This window comes from Mercenaria mercenaria, chromosome 1 (assembly GCF_021730395.1).
Source record: "Mercenaria mercenaria strain notata chromosome 1, MADL_Memer_1, whole genome shotgun sequence".
Taxonomy (NCBI): Eukaryota; Metazoa; Mollusca; class Bivalvia; order Venerida; family Veneridae; genus Mercenaria; species Mercenaria mercenaria.
Window position 1 is genome coordinate 8,576,760 of NC_069361.1, and position 24,192 is coordinate 8,600,951.

The following is a 24,192-nucleotide window of genomic DNA, read 5'->3' on the forward strand; positions in this document are numbered from 1 at the left end:
TGGTAAATTTAATTGCCAAGGAATTCAAAAAAGAATAATAATAAAAATAATAATGAGAGGATATTCATATGAGAATAAATATAATATTGTCAGGATCTGGGACGTTTAGCTCGTGGCTGGAACTTCACTCACAAAAACGTATTAACAAAAACAGCTTAATTTATAAAAAATAAAGATTAAACTTTAATAAAAAATAAAATAATAATTAAAATAAAAATGTTTAGAACAAAATAATATTGCGAAATATATGAATTAACTCCTATTTTCAATAAATACAGCTTTAAATATCAGTCCAGGGAAATGAATGTTAAACAACAAAAAAACGGATATCACTTTACTTTAATGATAACGTATCATATTTGATTGGTTTAATGCTTCATTTGAAGTAAGTTTTAAAGTAAATAAACTTGCTAATGGTAATAAATTATGTGCTGGTGGAGAATGATAATCAAATTGCTTTAATATAATAATGCCGCTTCATTAATTGATCAGTTATGGTTAAACAAAATGGAAAAATTGTTTTTATGATTTGTAAATAAATTATATACAAAGTACAAAAATGTACAAAGATTTGGTTGAACTATCTGAGGATTATGCAAATCAACTGAACAAAAGATTTATTTATTTAGATACAACTGCTGTTGCTGAAAGTAGGAATGACCAAGCTGATTTAAAAGTGGTTACGCTATTAGAAAGAACAATAATCCAAGATAATAAAGAGGTAAATGCTAGATTCATTAAATAATTATTTCATTTTTTCAGGGTTTTAGAAAACTAATTATTTTACCTCCAATCAATTCAAAATAACACAGCAGCTGACAGATGATGATGAATTAATTTTTAGAGCTAATGCTACTGAGCTGGTAGAGTAATTGTTAACAAAATTATATCTAGGTTTTCCACATTTAATTTTCAATGAATTTTGGGTTTGATCTATTACTACTTTCAGTAGAGAAAGATTTAAAAGCAAATGGTCATACCTTAGGAAATGCTGATGCTATCAAGTTGATACACCACAAAATAATATAACCTTTAGAATAACAGCTGGTGTAACAAAACCACAACATGTATTTGTTTATTATCAACGACCTGTACAAAAGTAATTCACTTACAACATACCCGCATTTAATAGATACATTTAAAGTTAATGCAGCAAATGAAAAATTGCACTTTGGAGCTCCTGTCGTCTTGAAGTAGTAATGGTGTTTTTTATCCAGAAACAGACATACACAAGTATATCAAGATTAAATGATGATGTAATTACTTATTATTAATAAACAAAATAACAAACTAACTGGGAAAGTTCCTCTTAAAAAGATCAACTTATTTATGAATATTTTGGATTTAAATTCAGTTTAACTTGGAATTTAAAAGGAAGTAACTACAGAAGACCCCAAACACATTACCATTAACAGCAAAATTAAATATTCCACACACAGCTAATAATCGTGGTTTACGCAAAATAGTATCTATGTGGAAACAGGTTTGAAATAAATACTATTGGAAATGAAACTTGTTCATTGTTAAAATAAAAACAAATAAATATATATATAATGACATCAAATAATAATTGAAAAAAAAAATAACCTTACAGATGGACAAAAGAAAAAATTTAGCACAAGCATAAAATAATAGAATTCCGCAACTTTTAGATTAAAAAAACATGAAACAATTACATGGAAACTTCCCTTTACTTTTTAACAAAAACACAAATTAATCAAATTAAAAAAGCTGTTGCAGAATAAGAAGGGATTAGAAATTACAAATTCAAAAAAAAAACAAATGTCCAGTCAAGGTCAAAATGGTGGATTTTTAGGAGCATATTAGCTGGTTTATGGTTAGGAAAACATTCTTCCAATGGTCAGCAAAAATAAGCTCCAAAAATATTATCCCCTTTAGCATTGGTGATTGTCCGGGCTAGAAGCCAGTACTGGTGTTAGTACAAATACTTGGAAATGGTAATTATTTCAGTAGCTAATATAAGAGAAAGTATAATATCACCATATATCTTACACCTAATCAAAGAAAACAATTAGTAGGATCTGGAAGTGATTAAATAAACACAAAACAAAACAAGACGTGGCTTTTTAGGTAATGTTTGGCTGAATCTAGGAATACCTTTGATAAGCATCTTTGTTAAGTGGAAAAGGACCTACAAGATTATTACAGCGGAGACCTTACAGACGATTTCTATAGTAAAAAAAAAATAAAATTTATAAACAACCTAATTCTACCTTGGAAAAAGAACAATGGTAAAACAATTAAAAATAAAAAACTTTAGGAGTGTATTTAGAAAAAATGAAATTACTAAATTTAAAAGAAAAGGACGATGTGAAAATATAAATTTGAGACGACTCTGTTAGGTCCGGAACACATTTGGTTTGTTATTTAAATAATATGTACTTTGACCCCTTTGGACGTCCTCCACCAAAAGAAGAATTTCAGTATATACCAAATGTAAAAATACAACAATGTTTCAATAACAAGACAAAACAAGTATGCTTTATGTGGATAATATTGATTAATTTTCATTAAAAAGTTACCAAGATCAAGTACCGTTGTAAGATTATTGTATAAAATACATAAAAATTCCCATAAACAAAAGTAAATGACAAACTATTTATGAAATTATTTTAAATAAAAAGACATTACATTTAACTGAATCATTAATATAATGGAATATTTCAATAATAATAAACGAAAAATAAATAAATAAAAAACACATAGAAAGGCAATTATTAAGAAAACCTCCATTGATTTTTAACAATTATACCCAAGATACCGATGTGGATTATTTCCAATGGCAAACTGTAAAATGCAAGTCCTGGTTGGTTCAGGGTGGTAAAATTGTGGCAATTAAACAAAATTGCATCTTAATTAATCTTGATGATGCAATTAAAATAGAAAAAGGAGAAGCTAAAATATACCAAATAAAAAAATAAAGAAAGTGAACTTCTTCAAAGTTACATGTAAAAAATAATAGAAAAAATGATCTATTTCTATTAAAATTAAGCAAATGAATTATAAAATGGATGAAGTTTATTTTTAATATTAATTCTTTAAACGATACGAATATTCAGTTAACAATTTATGGTTTATAATTTAAGAGTAAGGCTAATGTATCAATACCATTACAAGAATATAAATCTTTTATCATCATAACATGATAAAGATGCGTTTATTTATAACATAACTGGAAAGAATAATGCTTATCAGAACGAATAACTTTAAAATGGGATTATTTTGGGTTTGAGATTAAACAAAGTATCTTTGTAATTTTTTATGAACTTATTGTTTTCCTTAACAACAATTTTTTTATAATTCATACAATTTTTTAAATGATTACATCATTTTCTAATAATAAGATACATTATAACTTCATAATCGACAAATTCAACAATGGGAATGCCGGCAGCTTCATCTTTAAATTTCCAATTACTTTTTTATTATTGTCGAAAAAAAATTTTGAGATTTGTTCATCGTAATCCTATTAACAAATAAAATCTTTGTCCTTATCAAAACCTCATATGTCATCTTTGTTTAATTTCATAACATAATAATCAGTTTGTCAGTGAAAAATAAATTACAATTACCCTCGTACTTTTCCTTAATGTAATTATAATGAAAATCATACATTACAAATTTTTGATAAATCATAAAATGGCACATTCCAACATACCACGTACTGATTTAATAAACCAACACATCTTTTTATTTCTATGAATACCAAAAAGGTTAAGTTAAACAAAAACATGAACTAACAAATGATAGGATTGGCTATGAATTTTAAAAAAAATTTTCATCAATGAGTTAATTTAAGATTAACCTCTTTGCGTAAATTCTCCATCTTCATAACCGAATTACAGAATTTGTTCATAAACATAAAAAAAGTCCATTTCAAAATAAATTATTTTGCTTTAGATCCTTTTTTGAAATTAAAATCAATATACTTTTTAACCAAGGACTTCGGTCCAAAGTTAATTTTTTATGTATTTTTGTTCCTTTTAACCATAATTGTGGTATATAGTTCAAGATTTTTAAAATGAACTACATAAGTTTGTTTTTTTCGATTAAAGTTCATAGAACTATTTTTTTACATCACTTTTTCCTATTTCAAATTCTGTTTTAATATTTTTACTATAATCAAAAGCCATTTGATCTTGTTATTTTAATTTTTTCAGAGCTAAAGGATAATCATTAAGGTTTTTATGGTAAAACTTTTGGATATACAAGATCACATTCACTAATAAGAGTTAGTTATTTCCCTTTTGCAAATTAATTTTTGAATTGTTTTTTTTTTTCGGATAAAAATTTAAAGTTTCCAGAGGGTAAAGGTTGACACATAGCCCAACCGTAAAGTTATTGCGTCGAGGTACATAATTACTTTGCATTTCCTACATTTGTAATTATAAACCTTCATATATTTATTGTTTGCTTACTGTATCTGATTGAAATATAACTTATCACACTCACAGTCCCCTGTTCAATAAAAAGATACATATCAATAATCAGTTAATAATCTACCTTAATTCCAGTCATTTTTAACATTGATGCATCCCAAGCAAAACCAGACTACTAAAAAAATGACAAGGATCTAATTTGAAGTACTCTAAACATAGTTTTCTAAAATTTTCGAATTACATCAGCTAAAGAAATACGTCATTTTTATTTAAAAAATAATAACATGAATTCACCCAATGTTTTAAATTTAAAATTTATTCCAAACATTTTTAGCATTGTACATATTCATTATCAGAAATATTAGTTACATTTAAAATTGAATAAAACTCTTCTTTAAAGTAATTTTGTTTCTTTCTTTGAATTTTTAAATGAATCCATGTAATCATATGGATAAATACCTTTTGTTTTAATAAAATAATGCTTTTCACAAATCAAATCATGAGATAATATTTAAAAATCTGGAATAATTTTTACTAGGTTAACCAATGATTGAGACATAAACAGGAATGAATCAATAAAGACCAAGTCAGAAATCTTAAATGGCCATATAACTTTTCCATATTGTTTAGGAATAACATTAATTTCTTTTTTATATATCCTATTTTTTTGCATAAATAAAATGACCGTCATAACCTCATAAATTATGAAAAATAACAGTGAATATTATGTGTATAGTATTAAAATAAATATAACCATCTGAGTGAGCAACTTCCTCTGAATTTTCCTGTTATATGACAATGAACACGGACGAACTGACACTTCACCTTCTATATAATCTTTTTCACGAGATATGACAAATCTTTTGTTTTTTTTAAACATTCACTTTCATCTTATTTTAGCCATTCTCAAATCTTTGTTAAAAATGTTCCTTAAAATATTTCATTAACAATAATCCTCTATCCTCAAAGCATTTTTCAATAAACTAATAAACTGCAATAGGACCTCTATAAATCTGGGTAGGTTTAGTATATTTATCGTCATAACAAAACCAAACAACTTTATGAGCCGTTAAACCACAATCAATATGATTTATTTGATATGGTTTTAAGTACATGAAGATCAGTTGATGGTAAAGCATTAAAACTTTATTTAGGTTATTGATCAAAATCAGAATAAATTACAAAAAGGTACTGCCAAAACCTTATGATATTTTTAAATTGTAACTTTACTTCCCTCTTTTGGCCTATTTACACCTTGGATAACCATTATAGATACTATAACAATTTGGAATATGTTCATTTAATAATTCTTCTTGAGTAAAAAATGTTGCAGGCAACAGATCTAACAAAAATGTTTTCTTGTTTGTATTTTTTGATTGGTTAATCATTAATCAAAAAGAGTCTTTTATCTCAAACATAAAGTTGGACTACAGTTCTTGAGGCTTATAACAGTCTAACATTTATTTTATCATTTATTTTATCATTTAAATAATCATTAGTAATTATCAAACATTCACAGTGTAGCTGTCTTATTGATAATTTGATATGTACAATGGATAAATACCTATTTTCATCATATCCAAATATATAAAATGATATTTCATTTAAAACTTCTATTTAATGTATTAGATTTAAAGTAACAGGAAATATAATTCCAAAAATCAAGATCTATTATATGTTATTTTAAAATTTTAAACTCTTTCATAAATGCATTGCTTTACAGGAAAATTTTGTAAGCTAAATGATCACCATCTAAAACATTCATTATCATCAATCTTTTATATTTTAATAATCCTTTCATTAATTTTGTAATGGAATTGGTAATTCTAATAATCTTGAAAGCAGCCAATGACTATCCTTCTATCTATATATATAATGAGCAACAACTGACTCTCATCTATTCTCCAGCCCACTCCTCAGAAATCCAATTACCAAAACATTATTAAATAATCAAAAGCATGATGTCAAAGTTTCCTTATTTCGTTTTGTGTTATATTTCAAGCCTTTAATGATTGAAAATAAGCTGAATTTATTATATTGTATCTTTTTAAATCCAATTTTTTTGCAAAAGTTATTTTTAAAACAACATTTATTTTTAATAACCTTTTAAGTTATAAGTTCAGATTTTAAGTATTTATAAGAGTCGTTATAGATTAAGATATAATTGATTTTATGGATCTTGTCTATATGTAATATTTTAATTATCAATTTCTTATAATATGTTTTGACGATCTCTTCGATTTCGCATCTATATATTATTTTTAGAAAAAAAATCTACAAGCAAAAAAGGATTAAAAAAATATTTAAAAAAATAATAAAATAAATAAAGTTTTAAATTAATCTTTAAGAATAAAATAAAATATTTAAATTTAAAGTCTTATTTCCATAAACATTTGATAATCCACATTTACTTCGGTTTAGGTCCCTTCACAACACATTTATTAACCCCGCAATAATACCAAATTCTTTAAGATGCTATGTAAGTGCTTCTATATATTTTTCTTCTTAGTATCACAAGTCGGGGTATCCAATAACTTTTTTAGGAATGTTTCGATAAATCATTAGGTCTGGGACAATCACATAATCTTTCTTCATTTTCTTCTTCATTAATAGACAACCACCGTCCCAAACAAATAAAATTAATTTTTAAAATATAAGGATCTATAACAGATTTGTAATTTATATATCAATGAACATGAATTTTAATTCCATCGCTAACAATTTGTCACGTTTTGATTTAATAACAATTCTTCTTTTTAAAGAACTTTCCTTATATGAATTTATGTCTGGATTCATTATTTCTCCTAAAGTGCTAGATACATTTTGACATAATCCAAATCTATCTACCTCAATTAACCATCTGATATATAATATACTTTTAAGAAAAAAATCTTAAAAAACGCACCTAATTAAATTATATTGATTGAGAAATTTGTTTATATTATCTATATCTTTTGAATAAGTTTTAAAGTTCATTTTTTCCTAACTGTTATCAACTGTTAAAATTTTAATACCTCTTGAAACATTCTGTTTTAACCATTCTTCGTGTAATTTGTGTAGTTTTTTTCTAAATAATCTAAACTCAACTTTATGAGATTTTCTTCCGTTCTGTATTCTTTTGTGAAGTCTTTTAAAACATATTTCTGGGTCGGTTTTAACATAAACAAATCCATCAATTGGTTTTTTCCATATGGTTATTATAATATAACAGTTAAGAAAAGATTGTATACGCCCACTCGGTCATTTTAAACACCGTTTGTCGTGATGTTGTTTTGTAAAAACGTTACTGTTAGTTAAATTAATCAACGTTCAAGGCCAGAACAACCATCAAACTGTTTAGGCAGAAGAAACATTTATATATGACTGTTTAAAGTTGTTAAACTGCAAAGAAAATAAATATTTGGAAGGTTCTTTAGCAGCAAGTTCCAAAAAGGTTATACGAATTCTACCTTGGCGAAGCTAGCCTACAATCCCCGTTAAAGCTGCTAATACTGGAACCTTCGGTGGCACGTGGAACCCTGACATTTTTGGCCAATCGTGAATTGGTTTCTCAGGAATTAATATACATTTAGGAATATATACATTAACAATATCTCCAAACTTACATTTTCCTGATCAAGATATTACCAACCACAGCTAAAATTTATCTCAATTATCTAAAAAACTTATAGACAAAAACTTAAATTAAAGTTAATACAACACTTCTTCATTTATTTTTTTACATTTATCTCCTTTAATTTAAATTCCTCAAGAGCATGTTTCAAAGGGTTGCATAATTTTTTTCTTTCAGCCATTCAAAAAGTAATGAAAAAAAAATCCTGAAAAAAAACTATAATATGGATCAGATTCTTTAATTACTATTCCAATCCGTGCTTTTTTGTTATAAGTTGTTTTATTATGTGATGATGTGTATATAAAATACATTTCTTATCGTCACGTTTTAGACTGTAAGTAAAATATTGTAATTACTGATGGAACAGCACCACAACTGCACAAAACTCAGGAATAGCTGGAACAAGTGCTATGCAGGCTGAGCAACCAAAGACAACCTGCTTGAACAATATAACCCAAACTTACTCTCCCACAAAATTTATTAACTTTTACTGTAAGCAGCAGCTAGTTTAGTTAAGTGAATAATTAATTGATCTATGTATCTATTCCCATTATTATTAGAGAATTAGATTTTTATTGCGCAATTATATAATTAAAACTATTTATGTCTAATAAAATTTGTTCAAGATCGCTACATGGTACCCAACTATTAATTTTATCACTATAACCATCATTACCATTTAACTAAAGCTTGTTTTATCTTAAAGTCTCGTCTAATAACTTTTTTCTAATCTAAAAACTCTTGTTATTATTAAAAGTTCTTGTTCATAAAATGAACCTTGAATTAATTTCTCATTAAATCTTTAATAGTGTTATGTACTGGATATGAATTATTAAATTTTAAAAATTATCAATATTTCCTCTGTCCACATTGGGTGTATATCCATTTATCAAAAATGTCTTTTAAGTTTGCTTAACGAACTCGATCACCAATATTTAAATTTTGCTTTGCTCTTTTGAAATCTTTAAATCACCATAATAAATTACAGTAAAAACAAGTACCTTTATTTAATTTTTTAACTGGCTTTTTCGGATGGTGTCATTTTATACTAGAATGTTTTTTGTATTTTTATATTTATCGACCATATCCTGCGAAATTATCTAAATAAAGAATAAAGTAATATTTGCTGTAAAATATTTCCACATTATGCTTTTTAAACATCTATTAAATCTTTTCAATTACAACAGCCCTTTCCAACAATAAAATGTATGATACATATTAATTTTATTTTTATTCAAAAATATATACAAACTTTTATTAAAAAAATCTTTTCCTTCATTCACCATAAAATTTACTGGTAATCGTCCTTACTAAAATTAATTTTACAAATCGCTTCAGTAACAGAATCTCCCAGTTTTATTCTTTAATGGAATACCCCAAGGCAAATTTACTAAATATATCAATAACGGCTTAACAAGTACTTTACTCCTTAATTATATTTTGAAAAAGCTTGCATGTCGACTAATCAGCTGACCAAGAAATCATCAATATCATTAACTTCACTCTTCGTTCCTAAATTTATCTTTTAATTGGTTTGTGTAAGTCTTCTGTCAAATTCATCGCTCCATGTTGATTCCGGGGTAATAACTCTACCCCTTTTCCCCGATTTTTGACTTTTGTTTTCGTCTCGAGACCAAGAGTGATTTCTTTTAATTATAGGTTCACAACTACATGTTTTGCAATCTTTTCTCCAAAAGTTTTTTGATTTAGTTTTATTTAATGGAAAGCATTTGCTTATCCATGTACCCTTTTTTACATCACTGGTCCATAGCATAAAGCATGGTCCATACATACAGCAACCAGTTCAATGACGAGGGGGTCCAAAATCTAGGGGATTTTCCCTTGCCCACAATAGTGTTATATCTGGAAGTGTTAAACCTTATTCTTAGGTAATCAAGGTAACATTGCATTGTGAATATCTAAATTTACCCCCTGTACTTTTAACATCAAACTTTGATTTCATCTTTCCACAAGATTGAACATGTAGCATTTTAATCATTTTTCCTACCATTTTATTGTTATAACAATGGGTTTATATTAAATCAGTAACAAACATATATTTATTCAGTTAAACTCAACTATATCATATGTAATTAAATTTAACTTTAAAAAACATTAATTGGGTTTAAGAAAAACCTGTGGATTTAAAATTGCCGGCATGGACGGTTCGGCCCAAGGTTAAAGTCACATGGGGTTAGATTGACTTCGCACAAACAAATCTAATACTACACTTGTATTCTGGCCAAAAAAATTCCCCCTAATGGACTTAGACAAAACTCTAAAAATAAACAGATACTGATTGAAACACTGAAAAAATTTAACATTTATATCCTGCATCGGGACAACATGTCCTTATGGACAGCTCTTCTATGTGTTTATTTTTGCATGGTAAACGGTAGCTCAGTACCAACTAATGGGAATGGATTGAAACTTCACACACATATCCACTGTGATGACCTGACATGCATTGTACTGGTTCCAAAGCTCTGTTTTTTGCATATTATAAAACTGACATTTTATTTTAACTTTATAATCATTCAATTGGACAGGCTGTTTAATAGTTCGAGCGTTTGCTGTCCCTCAGACAGCTTCTTGATTTTAAAAGTTATTTCCATGTAAGCAGGTTAATTTACGAGATCATTCTTTGACTTGGATTCTTCAAAACTCTTTGAAAGTCCGTGGTAATAGATGAGTTAATCCCCGCCAGGGTCCAGTTTGGCATTTTTAAATATACTGTCCCTTAAACACATAAAGAAAATTTTATGAAAGTTTTGCATATACAAATGTAAAATCTGATTGTCAAAACTACTTGACCCAAATGTTTTCAAACTACATGCAACTTAAAAATCATGAGATGACCACACATGGCCCATTTTACTACTCAGGCTTACATTTTGGCAAAAGTATGCCTCTTTTTTCACTTACATATAATATAAGCAGCTTTCTCAGGTATATTGAATTAAAGGCTTGTCTAACATTCTGCGCCAGCTGTTGTTCAACTCTTCATTTTCAGGGACGAACTTCATGTCTTGTGTGCTAACGGATATTACGTTTACAAAGTGCGAAAAGTGTTTTAGAAATACCCGAGTTTTAGCAAAAATAATGTCCTATAAAATTGTACTTTGAAGGTCAATTATATAATGGGTTTTCTTTTTATTCACAATAAAAATTTATTTATTGATGCCTGATAAATAAGTAAAAATTAACTCTTTTGTTCAGACTGTTTATCTGACGGTTCGATGAACATTACAAATCCGGATGAAACAAGGTTCAAGTTTTTTGACATGACAGTCAGCATGGATAATAATGGTTGCCATGGAAACTTTTCTGAAGACTATTCACATCTTCTTCTGAAAGATTGCACTATGGTAAAGTCTTTGTTTAGATGCTGTTCTTCTTTGTCTTGTTTTATTTTTCTTTATTTTTTTTTATTTTTTATATTTCTCCGTACTTCATTTCCCGACGATATAAACTTGTAAAGATCACCCATGGCATGTTGAACACTTAACTTTGCAGGACGCGTTATCATGCGTGCCGTTTTCCTAAAGTAAATTCATTTATTTATTTTTTGTATCATTAATTTATTTTATGATATCAATACATGTATTTTGTGATAATCGTAAAGTGATATAAAAATATCATAAAACAATATTTATTTATAGGTGTCATAAAATAGAATTAAACATATTAAATCGAATTAAGGATATCATAAAATAAAACTGATTTTAATATATACAGTAATCAAATCAGAGATATTTATAAATGATAAAAAAATACGTTTAATGAAAGTATAAAATGAAATTGTGATATCCATGAATGAATTAATAATACCACAGAACGACTTTGATGATATCCATAGATGAATTAATTGATACCACAAAACGGCTTTGTGAAATCCATGAATGAATTAAGATACCACAAAACGACTTTGTGATATCCATAGATGAATTAATGATACCACAAAACGGCTTTGTGATATCCATGAATGAATTAATGATACCACAGAACGACTTTGTGATATCCATAGATGAATTAATGATACCACAAAACGGCTTTGTGATATCCATGAATGAATTAATGATACCACAGAACGACTTTGTGATATCCATAGATAAATTAATGATACCACAAAAATTATATGTTTGGCATCACGGAATCTTTTTGTGATATCCATAAATGAATTTAGGATATCATATTTTCAATATAATAGCAATAATGGACAACACAATGAAATGTCCCGACGTGAGACAATTGCGGCGTTCCGTACCCGACCGCAAAATTTATGTCCACCACGTCCATTTATATACATAGTACATAACGATGTCAGTGCGATATGCAAGTCTACTAACTAATTGTTTTCAGCTTACTATTTTATAGGGTGAACGTATCAATATCGTGTTTCTTGGTGACAACTCCGGAATCTTAAAGAAGGGGAACTATGCTGGTCCCTACAATATAATATGCCAGCAGATACCTCCGGGAGGAATAGAATTTGAGATAAAAAGTATACTCTTTGTAAGGTATGTGATTTGAATAAACATGCTTTAAACAGCAGTATTGCTTATTATATCCTTTTATCTACAATTCTTTTCTTATTCTTTTTGCAATCTATATTGTGAAAGTGCATATATTGCTGAAGGATTCCTTGAAAATTTTCTCGTACAAATGTATTTAGATGTGCTTTTTCGTTAAATAATTATTAATTCATTATTGTTATTATTGTAATTATGGAATGGCGGTGTCTGTCCATCTGTCAACATCTTCGATCAGACAGTGTGATAGGTACAACGTTACTTGATAACTAAAAACCACTTGAGGTGGATGCATATTGTTTCTGGGGTCAATAGGTCAAATATCAAGGTTACAGTGATCTTGAGACTGAAAATGGTTTTCGGACTCTAAGTCACAAAATATAACGACTTTCAAATTTTAAACAATGATTGAGTGCCACTAGAGGACGATCACTATTGTATTTGATACCAATGCATTGAAGGTCAATGTCACTGGGACTTAACATAATTTCTGCTAATATTTTCGTTTCCGAACTATCAGTCACGAAGTATATTAGCTACAGCTTTCAAACTTTACTAAGCACCAGTGCACTTGGGGAGCTTCTTTTTATTTTTTCAAATCAAGTTAAAGGTCAAGGTCACAGTGACTTGGAGACTGAAAATGGTTTCTGGACTTTCATTCTTAAAGTATAACAGATGCAGCTTTCAAACTTCAAAAACTGATTGACACTACTAAAGAAATATTTTTCTTGATTCTATGATCAGTGGGCCAAAGGTTCAGGTCATGGTCACGGTTTACTTAATTTCTGGCACTTTTTTCATTTCTAGGCTATATTAGCTACAGGTTTTAAACTTTACAGAATGCCCGGATGATTTGCATTCTTTTTAGGATAAATACATCAAATGTTAAAAGTACAAAAAAAAAGAAGAAAAAAAAAATATTTTAGAGTCAGTGGCTTAAAGGTCAAGGTCACAGGGACCCGACAAAAATTCTGGTAATGTTTTTGTTTCCGGGTTCTGAGTCACAAATTATATTCCATACAGCATTAAAACTTTACTTAATGACAGTGCTAATTGAAGAATGCCCGCCCCCACCCCCCCCTTTTTTTTGTATAGGTTAGAGGTCAAGTCCTTAGTAACCGAGAGACTTGAAATGATTTTAAGACCATAAACCATTATATGTAACAGCTATATCTGTGTCAAACTTTATTATTACTATTATTATTATTATTATTATTATTATTATTTTTACAAAGAAGGTATATGAACGTGAATAAAGTTTGACAAAGGAAAGGGAAAGGGTGGTCTAGTAACAGCAGAGTTATGGTCCATACTTTGTTAACTTTGTCAAAATTTAAGTTCCTAATAAAACTTCATACATGCCTTCCCCATAAACAATCTACTGATTGGCAGGTTCCATAACTTTTGCTATCATTGTGATGAAATCATCCCCCTTTTTATATCTGAGATTATCAGTAAGTGTTTCAGGAACTACACATCACAACTAAATGAAACACTTCGTCATGGTCCAGATTTCAACTTGACTTAACTTTAATTTATGAAACATTATGATCAGGTTCCATGAAGATCAGGTAGAAAATGTGGCATCTGAGTATTGAAAAGATTTTCATCTAAGATTTAACATAGGGGTCTAGTTTAGACCTAAGGTGACCAAATTGATAACGTGTATACACACACACAATCTGACCATTTTTCATGAAGATCGGGTAGAAGATGTGGCCTCCAGAGTGTTAACAATATTTCAAAAACTTTCTATCCGATTTTCAGGAAACTTTGTCATAATATTTGTCTTCCTGAAAACTAGGTAAAAATCTTATTTTAAGAAGTAGGTCACATAACCAAATAATAGAAAAACCTTGTTAGCACTGAAGAGGCCATATTGTACCTGATTTACATAAAATTATTCATTGGAAACTGAGTTGAATTGAGTACTATACCATCTGGGTTAAGAACTAGATCAGGTGTGCCATACACAGCGTTCATGGTCCTCTTCTTTCAAAAATATGTTTTCTCGAGTGTCAGCAAGTTAGCATTTCAGCAACTGTACATCACAACTGAATGAAATTTCACACATGCTTCCGCCATGGTAGAACCAAATGAACAGGATAGGTTCAATAACTTTTGTTATCATTTTAAGGAAAGTATGTCCCTTTTTAGCTCCACTACTCGGAGAATAGGGGTGCTATTCTACTCGCCCCGGCGTCGGCGTCGGCGTCGGCGTGAGCTTTCTTGGTTAAAATATTGTCGGCAACCTTTGTTTTCTTTGTTACTATTGCCTATATATTACTGTAAGATCACATTAACATTGTTCAACATGCAAACAAAGTATGTGCAGGGGCTGGGCTCATTTAACCCAAGGTCAAGGTCACCAAAGTGTTATACTTAGGTTATTTTTAGGTTAAAACTTTTCGGCAACCTTTGTTTTTTGTCATATCATTGTTACTATTGTTTATATCTTACTGTAACTTCACATAAACATTGTCCAGGATACAAACAATGTATGTGCAGGGGCTGGGCCCATTATACCCGAGGTCAAGGTCACGAAGTTATTATTTTAGGAATAATGTTCATGTTTTTTTTTTTCGAAAGCTTCGTTTATAGACATATCTTTGGTACTTCAAAAGATAATGACTTGAAAGTAAAAATATTTCTTTATAATCATCATCTGCATGTGTGGTTCTTGTTATACTTAGCCATTTTTCAACAAATTTCGTTTTCGATTGCCAGCGAGATAGTTTCTCAATAATTACACATAATAAATCAATGATATAGATGTAATGTACACTTGTCTTTCCCATCGTCATTCCGATAGTACGGACTTTGTTTCATAATCTTTGCTATCATTTTCTGATAAGATATCTACCTTTTATGTTTGGATATTTGAACACTTATAATATTGAAAGCTTCTGTTCCTTTCGCCTGTCTTGAGTGTATCTTGTTATTCTCTGCCGTCAAGTCTTGAGTATGTCTTGTTATTCTCTGCCGTCAAGTCTTGGGTATATCTTGTTATTCTCTGCTGTCAAGTCAAAGGAGAAATATAGAAATGCTGTTCATACATATGTCCGCCCCCTATATCCTATCCACCACTCATTACACCCTCAAAATTGATTCCATTTCAGAATGCTCTGTTGTTACACTTTTCATTTTTTGCAAGCTTCCCTGTTTGCATACGACTCTGGTAATTAATTTCAGAGACAATACCTCCATACCAACGGAAACGGTCAATATTACCGGGTCGCTAATCATAACCAAACTGAGAGGTGTGCGAAAACTGGCTATCCGAACGATTGACGCAGGTCTCAAGTGGCTTGTGGATGTCCCAGGTAAGCATGTTTTATAAATCCATTACTGTCTTCGATTGCAGGTTTACGTATTTTATATATTGTTCATACGAAGTACTTTCCGTTTTATCCTGCGTTCATGTTGGTAATTCTTCATGCAATAAACGAAACAAGAAATTTAGAAGTATTTTGAATCCATTTTTACGTGCAAGTTTTGGAAAAAACGGACGTATTATGTGATGGGCGTGAGGTTGTCCGTCTGTCTGTCGGTTTGTCATATTTCGTGTCAATAACCATTCAACGTACTAGTATTGACTTCAAACTTGGCGTATAGGTAGATGGTATTGAGACAATGTGCAGAGCGCATAAACTAGATCGGTAGGTCTGAGGTCCAAGTCACACATTGAACTCAAATATCAAATTTGACCCTCATATTTCGTGTTCGAAGCATAACTTAATAACTATTCAAGGTATTGACTTTATCTTGGCATACAGGTAGTTGGCGATGGTATGATGTGCAAAGCGCAGGTTGGTAGGTCAAAGGTCAAGGCCGCAAATAGAGCTCAAAGTTCAAATTTGACCCTCATATTTTGTGTCCGGAGCGTAACATAATAGCCATTCAAATTATTGACTTTGAATTTGGCATGTGGGTAGGTGGGAATGAGATGATGTGTAAAGTGCATGAATTTGGTCGGTAGAACAACTGTCAAAGTCACAAATCCAGTTCAAATCAGTTCTTTGTATTTTGTTTCCAGAACAAAACTTCAAAACTATTCAAGGCATTCTTTTTTACTTGGAATAAAGATGGTAATGATGAAGTGCTATGAGGAGCGAAACAATCCACATTACTCACCCCCGCTCCTCCACCAAACACACATATTAACCCCTTCCCCTTCCCCCCCCCCCCCCCCCCCCCCTCCCTCCCCTTCAAACAAAAAAAAAAAGAAAAAGTAAAACTATTCACTTACCGTTTCTTGTGTCTTAGTGTTCAATCCCCGGTACCGCACAATCCCCCACCTACTGCCACATTACACCCCCTAATAGTAACACAACCTAGAAAAAATCTTTAAATTTTACGTCCTCCTCTGATCTAGAACTTCAGGCGTATATTGTATTGCCCCGCTTAGAAGAGCTCTTGCAAGTATTTACAGTAACGTTCACTGCTCATTTTAGCTCTACTATACGAAATATGGAGAGCTATCCTACTCGACCTGGCGTCGGCGTCGGCGTCGGCGTCGGCGTCCTTCCGCGTTCGCACTTTGGTTAAAGTTTTGATGCACTTTCTCTTTATCTTTGTTATTACTTGACGGATTTACTTCATACTTAAAATAGTTGTTCCTCATCATCACCCACATCATATGGCACAAGGGTCATAATTCTGGCGCAAATATTTCATGAATTATCCCCCTTTTTACATAGAATTTCAGGTTAAAGTTTTGGTGCACTTTCACTTTATCTCAGTTATTACTGAATGGATTTGATTCAAACTTATAATAGTTGTTCAACATCATCACCCACATCATATGGCACAAGGGCATAACTCTGGCACCAATATTTCATGAATTATCCCCCTTTTTACTTAGAATTTCAGGTTAAAGTTTTGGTGCACTTTCACTTTATTTCAATTATTACTAAGTGGATTTGATTCAAACTTAAAATAGTTGTTTATCATCATCACTCACATCATACGACACAAGGGCCATAACTCTGGCGCTAGTAGTTTATGAATTATCCCCCTTTTACTTAGAATTTCAGGTTAAAGTTCTGGTGCACTTTCACTCTATCTCAGTTAATTCTGAATGGATTTGATTCAAACTTAAATTAGTTGTTCAACATTATCACTCACATCATATGACACAAGGGCCATAACTCTTGCGCTATTAATTCATGAATTATCCCCCCTTATAAATTCAGGTTAAAGTTTTGATGCACTTTCACTGTAACTCAGCTATAACTGAATGAATTTGATTGAAACTTAAAATAGTTGTTCCAGCTTATCACCCACATCATATGACATAAGGTCCATAACTCTGGCACCAATTTTTCATGAATTATTCCACTTTTACTTAGAATTAATGGTAAATTTTGATGCATTTTCACTATATCTCAAGTTATTACAAAATGGATTTGATTCAACATGACACAAGGTGTATCTGTTGCACCAATATTTAATGAATTATGCCCCCTTTTTGCTAAAAATTATACTTAATATTTAATGTTTTGATACAGTTGATCCTTATCTCTCCAAATACGTATTACTTTGACACAGACTCAAGCTATTATCCAATATTTCATCCACGTTGGAGTCATTAAACACTCCAGTGACAGCTCCAGCTTCGTCAAATGTGCTCAGTTTCACTATCCAGCATCATAATAGTCGAGCGCGCTGTCTCCTGTGACAGCTCTTGTTACAAACGTTACGAAAGCTTGAAAAAAAAAAAGAATACAGTCCTCCTGGTTTTATCTTCAGAACATCTTCTTGACCTACTGTGTTTGAAAAGAGCAAATTCTACAACTGAAAGTGCAACTTCTGCTTTTACAGACGACTTTACACCTGTACCAACAGTGGGAGACATCGGCAATACTGCTGAACCTAGCATTGATTTGAATGAAAACGGAATAACTAGTTCAAACATGGAACAAGAGGTCGCAACCGATGACGAAAGTCTTGCAGTTAGCTCTACACCAATAAGACTTTCTACTGAGCGGCTACCCACTACCTTAGTAACAAGTCCCAGTATTGAAGATATCACAGCTGTATATGCCGAAACAAGTGTTAGTTCATTTATATCAATTCATTCTATACTCTATCTGTTAGTAAATATATACTGGGCACTTTTAGTATTGAACAAAATACTTCAAATTACTTAACAACCTTGTAAGATACAGCTAAAGTTTTGAACAAACGACGTGTTCTGCTGGCTTAGCCCTTAGACGGAAGGTCGGTGGTTTTATCCAGGTGCACTCACTTGTCTGAAACAATTCTCTGACCGACACCTGGGGTATTTCTCCACCCTCAAAAGCTGGAAAAGTTGCCAAGTGACCAAAGATTTTCGGTTAAACTTTAGTCCTTACCTCTCCCCCTTCTGTCAAAAAAAACTACGACCTATTCAAGTCAACAAATTATAGCATCTTATATGGTTTTTATATTTGTTATTCACTCATGCCCTATATGCAAATATTGACACACTTCCTGTTTCCAGGATTCGGGGAGCAATGAAAGTTCTTCTTATGCTATCCGACGTCGCCGCTTCGTCCGTCCGTATGTCCGTCCTGCGATTCTTGTTTGGAGTTCATCAGCAACCACTGATGCTTCACTATCAAAAAGAGATACGCATGTCGTCTTCGTGTTCTAGTTGGATGAGTTTTCACCAAATTATTGCCCTTTGATTATTCAACATGGTGCACTATAGCACCATTTCTTGTCAAGAGTATTCCTCAACAACCGCTGGTTGGAATTCTTCAAAATATCATAGGATCTTTATTCCAAAAAGAGATGTACATATTATCTTCATGTTACGATGGGATGGTTTATCACTGAGGTATCGCCCATTATTATATTGTAGTACCATTTCTTGTCCAGGGTATTCCTCAGCAACCACTGTACGAAATTCATCGAAACTTCATGATACTTATTTCTTTTAATAAGTAGTTGGAAATATTGTCTAAACGAAGATGAAAAACAATTTTCTTCTCCGAGGAACACGCCTTCGGGAACATTTGCTGAACATTGCCATTTGGGCTTAAAATATTAGCCGTAAAATAAGGAAAACGTGCTTATAAAATATTCATTTTGGGTAAATAACTGCAAATAAAAAACTTGTTTTGATAGTAAATGACAAAATCTGAAAGTACGTGACAAAAAAAACCCAACAACATCTGTTCGTCCGTCTGTACGTAATTTAGGATAAAAACTGTATTTCCGTACTTTTCCGTACGGAAAAAGTCCGTGTTTTTCATTGACTTCAAATAAATGTAGAATGTTCCAATCACAAATGAAATAACTTTTATAAATTAAATGTAAACATTGTCTAAACAGATATGTAATTTGTATATTTTCATCACTGAAAGTTTCGTCGTGGGGCCGTCTCAAAATGTACCATTTTTCGTGAAAATATGCATACTTCTTCATATATCAAATAGAGAGGTGGGCCTTGTCAGAGGAGTCGTATCTTCATAACCTGATGTCCGAATTAAATAAATGATACCTTGTTGCAAAGGGCAAGCCAGATTAAAACCATGTTCGAACATCTCGCTCTCAACATACGATGTGGCACTAACCGGATTCCGTACTATTCATATGTTTTCGTCCGATATCAATGTTTACTATGGAATATGTAAAGACAAAATTATCGATACATTTTTACTCCATATATATATATCAGCTTATACACGTACATATTTAATTTTACAATACAAATATAACTTTACAGAACATATATATGCAATTATAGAACACACACAAACAGTTATTCTATTTTGCAACGTTAGACACGCCATACCGTTAGTTTTACCGATATTTTCTTGTATGGCGTACCATTTGGGTCGAAAGTTTCCAGGTACCACAGGTAGTAATGAAATTATACCTGCAGGTATAAATTTATAACTGCGGGTAAAAATTGGAAATGTACCCGCGGATACAATTTTATACCTGCAGGTATAATTCTATACCCGCAGGTATAAAAATTGTACCCACGGGTATAATTTTACACCCGCAGGTATAAACTTATACCCGCAGGTACAAAATTATACCCGCGGGTATAAAATTATACCTACGGGTGTAAAAATTGTACCTGCGGATATAATTTTATACCAGCAGGTATACTTTTATACCCGCACGTATTTTATACTCGCACGTATACTTTTATACCCGTGGGTATAATTTTACACCCGCAGGTATAAACTTATACCTGCAGGTACAAAATTATACCCGCGGGTATAAAATTATACTTACGGGTATAAAAATTGTATCTGCGGGTATAATTTTATACCAGCAGGTATACTTTTATACCCGCGGGTACAATTTTATACCTGCGGGTATAAAAGTGTACCCGCGAGTACAAAAATATACCCGCAGGTATAAAAATTACACCCGCGGGTATAAAAATTGTACCCGCAGGTATAATTTTGTACCTGCTGGTACAATTTTATACCTGCGGGTACAAAATTATACCCGCGGTTGCAAAATTATACCCGCAGGTATAATTTTTATACCCACGGGTAGAATTTTATACCTGCGGGTATATTTTTGTACTCGCGGGTACACTTTTATACCCGCAGGTATAATTTTTATACCCACGGGTAGAATTTTATACCTGCGGGTATAAAATTGTACCCGCGGGTATAGAAGTATACCTGCGGGTATAAAAATTATACCTACAGGTATACAATTATACTCGCAGGTACAATTTTTATACCCGTAGGTATAATTTTTATACCCGCGGGTACAATTTTGTACCTGCGGGTATAAAAATTATACTTCCGGGTATAAAATTATACCCGCAGGTATAAAATTACACCCGCGGGTACATTTCCAATTTATACCCGCAGGTATAAATTTATACCTGCAGGTATAACTCTATTACTACCTGTGGTACATGGAAACTTTCGACCCAAATGGTACGCCATATTCTTGTTACAGGTTGTTCAGGTTGGACACCCGAAAGAACAGTAACGGCGACATAACACCTTCGCATTACACATAGAACATGCGCAACAATGAATTTATAATTTCAAACATAGTATAGAATGGGCAAAGATAGTGTGGAAATAAGATATATTCTCCCTACAAACTGATCCTAGAATACACCGTAATTATACGAAAGTGGTCATCCAGCATGATGCTTTTAAGATTCATTATTATATTCAGGATTATTATATTTAAGATTTATATATTCAAGATTTATATATTCAAGATTTATATATTGAAACTGTTTTATGTATAACATCAGAACTTTATGTAAACATATATAGCAGTCACTTCTGTGTTTTCGTTCTTCTCCAGTCATAAGAAGGGGCCTCCGTGACCATGTGGTTAAAGTCGCTGACTTAAAATCACTTGCCCCCCCACCCCCACCCATGAGGTTTCGAGCCTCGTTCGGGCCATTGGATTCTCCATGTGAGGAAGCCATCTAGGTGGCTCACGGACGGTCGGTGTTTCTAACAAGGTGCTCGCCTGTTAGTATATAATGCAAGGAGGGGCTCTTGGGGTCTTCCCCCACCATCAAAAGATGCAAAGTTGTCATATGACCTATTATTGAGTCGGGGTGACGTTAAGTTATCAAAAGGTGTCAATTTCGTGTAAGTATTTTCTTTAAATTCCGATCGACTGGTTTGACAAAAAGTTACCAAACTGTATCCGGAAATTTTATATGTACACCCGCTCTATTGTCCATATATACATATATCTGGAAAAGCGATTATTTATTCAGTGTCTCTCACTATTTTGAAGCTGGTACTGCCATTTGAATCCTACCTAAGCATACAATCTCGGGCTTAAAATTTGATTGGTCTCAAAAAGTAAATAAAAGTGCCGTATCTCTAGGCCTAATACAAAGCGAACCCAAAACGCCCCGCACTTAAAGCAGGCGCTCTACCCGAGCTGCCTTACGGTGTTTAATTTATAGATCCATAATACAATAATGTGGTAAAATAAAATGATATCAGAACAACACGAGTGTGGACGCCAAGAAGAAGAGGAGAGGAGAACAACGCGAGTCAGTACTGGGTTGATTCATCAACGAAAACTTTTCTTGCATCCGAAACAAAATTGTCGATGATGGGCAGGGGGTAATCATTCTTTTTATTTTATGAGAAAATTTGGTTTAAATGAAAGGTCCTCGCCACACCGCCTCCATCAAAATGCGCGATATTCAGGGTATTTGTTTTCTTGAAAAACATATCAAAACAAAAATGAAAAAAAGAAGAAACTTTGCAGTTTCTTGGTTATATTCTAAGTATTGATTGGTTCATATTCAGTGCAGAAAAATAGTGTTAGGTTTGGTCACTGAGAAACACATAATCTTTTGATATTTTAAATCGAATTTGTAATGAATCTTTCAATTTTCTACTTTAACCGTTCAATCATTTTAAAGTGCATTCCGCATCATTTGAAATTACTGTATCCAACAGGGTTTTCATTGTAATATGCAGTCAATTAAAAGTTTTCATTTCATTTGTAACGTATACAAAAATATAATATCAACAATGTGACTGTTTAAGGTAATAATTAGTAAGTGAATAGACGACTTGCCACTGTTACCTGGCTTTTATAAAACATCAATATTGCTCGCGTTCCTTTATTTGACAATTATTGTTCCAAAATTGTGTTTATTCAGTAGTGTCACGTTGAATGTGTGAAAGTATTAAAGTTAAAGAAGTATATGGAATTAGAAAGTTGGTAAATAAAACGTTTAATTAAGTTCGATGAGACTGTATTCTTACAGTAGTTCAATGTTGAATAAAACCTTAAGTGTGGGAGGCCCGTCATCGAGGTTATTTTGCACGTCCGCCATGCCATCCATTAAGTTTTAATTTCTTAGGCATTGTCTTTTTTATTAAGAAACTTTCCGTGCGTTCCATAGTTTTGGCGCATTTAAGTGCATTAATTAGTTTATGCAAATTTATTTTAGCTCGATTGTGATGAAAGTGTTAAGCTTATTTGAACCACTCTCGAGTCCGCTTCCTGGTAAAACTAGTACTGGTGTCATATGAGAAGACGTGATCGTGACCCCAGTAGGGTTCGAACCAACGACTCCCGGGTAGAGCGACCGGCACGTTAACCACTAGACCACCGCTCCCCTTAGAAGTGTATTCTTTTGCTAGATAATAAATGAGAATAGAAACAAAGATATATCTATAAGTTATAAAAAGGATTAAAGTTTACGAGGGTTGATCCAAAAGTAATGTCACTGGAGTCATAGAAAGGTGTATACAAAAAAAGAGATTAACAAAAATTCTACCCATGCACCTTAATCTGTTTGTAATAGTTTTCGAAAGCATCATAAAGATAAGTTGCTTATTTATCGAGATACCGACTGCACAGACAGCGTGGTAACGAAGATCACGCCACACCTCACTGACGTTACTGACGTCAGAAATTGATATGTTAACAAGCCTTCGTACTACATAACGAACTTTAATCCGTAAGGATGCAACTACAGTTTTCACGGTAGACGACTAAAAGAAGTAACTTCACATCGTTATAAATTAATATGAGTAGATGTGTTGTTTTGATGTTAATTGGTGATTGGCTTTGTTTGTTGTTTTTTATTGTTTATGAAAAAAAACACGCAATTTGTGCGCACGGTGAAATTTGAACTAGTAAAAAAAGGCTATTCATCCATGTAATCACAACTGAACTAACT

General features: G+C 31.7%; 2 protein-coding genes across 3 annotated transcripts in view; both read left to right on the top strand.

Moving 5' to 3' along the window:
* The window catches only part of LOC123545040 (uncharacterized), a 32,004-nt gene extending 10,199 nt beyond the window's left edge, over positions 1-21,805 (top strand). The window contains exons 2-6 of one of the 2 annotated variants that reach the window (XM_053539242.1): positions 11,233-11,381; positions 12,391-12,533; positions 15,738-15,868; positions 18,297-18,601; positions 21,468-21,805. In XM_053539242.1, coding sequence (XP_053395217.1) covers positions 11,233-11,381; positions 12,391-12,533; positions 15,738-15,868; positions 18,297-18,601; positions 21,468-21,500 — 761 coding nt within the window. In that variant the 3' untranslated portion in view covers positions 21,501-21,805. The remainder of the gene's footprint in view (positions 1-11,232; positions 11,382-12,390; positions 12,534-15,737; positions 15,869-18,296; positions 18,602-21,467) is intronic. The other variant, XM_053539243.1, reaches the window with a different exon arrangement.
* LOC123545048 (uncharacterized) overlaps positions 1-24,192 on the top strand; it is a 550,315-nt gene that overhangs the window by 323,554 nt on the left and 202,569 nt on the right. The gene's annotated exons all lie outside the window — the stretch shown is intronic.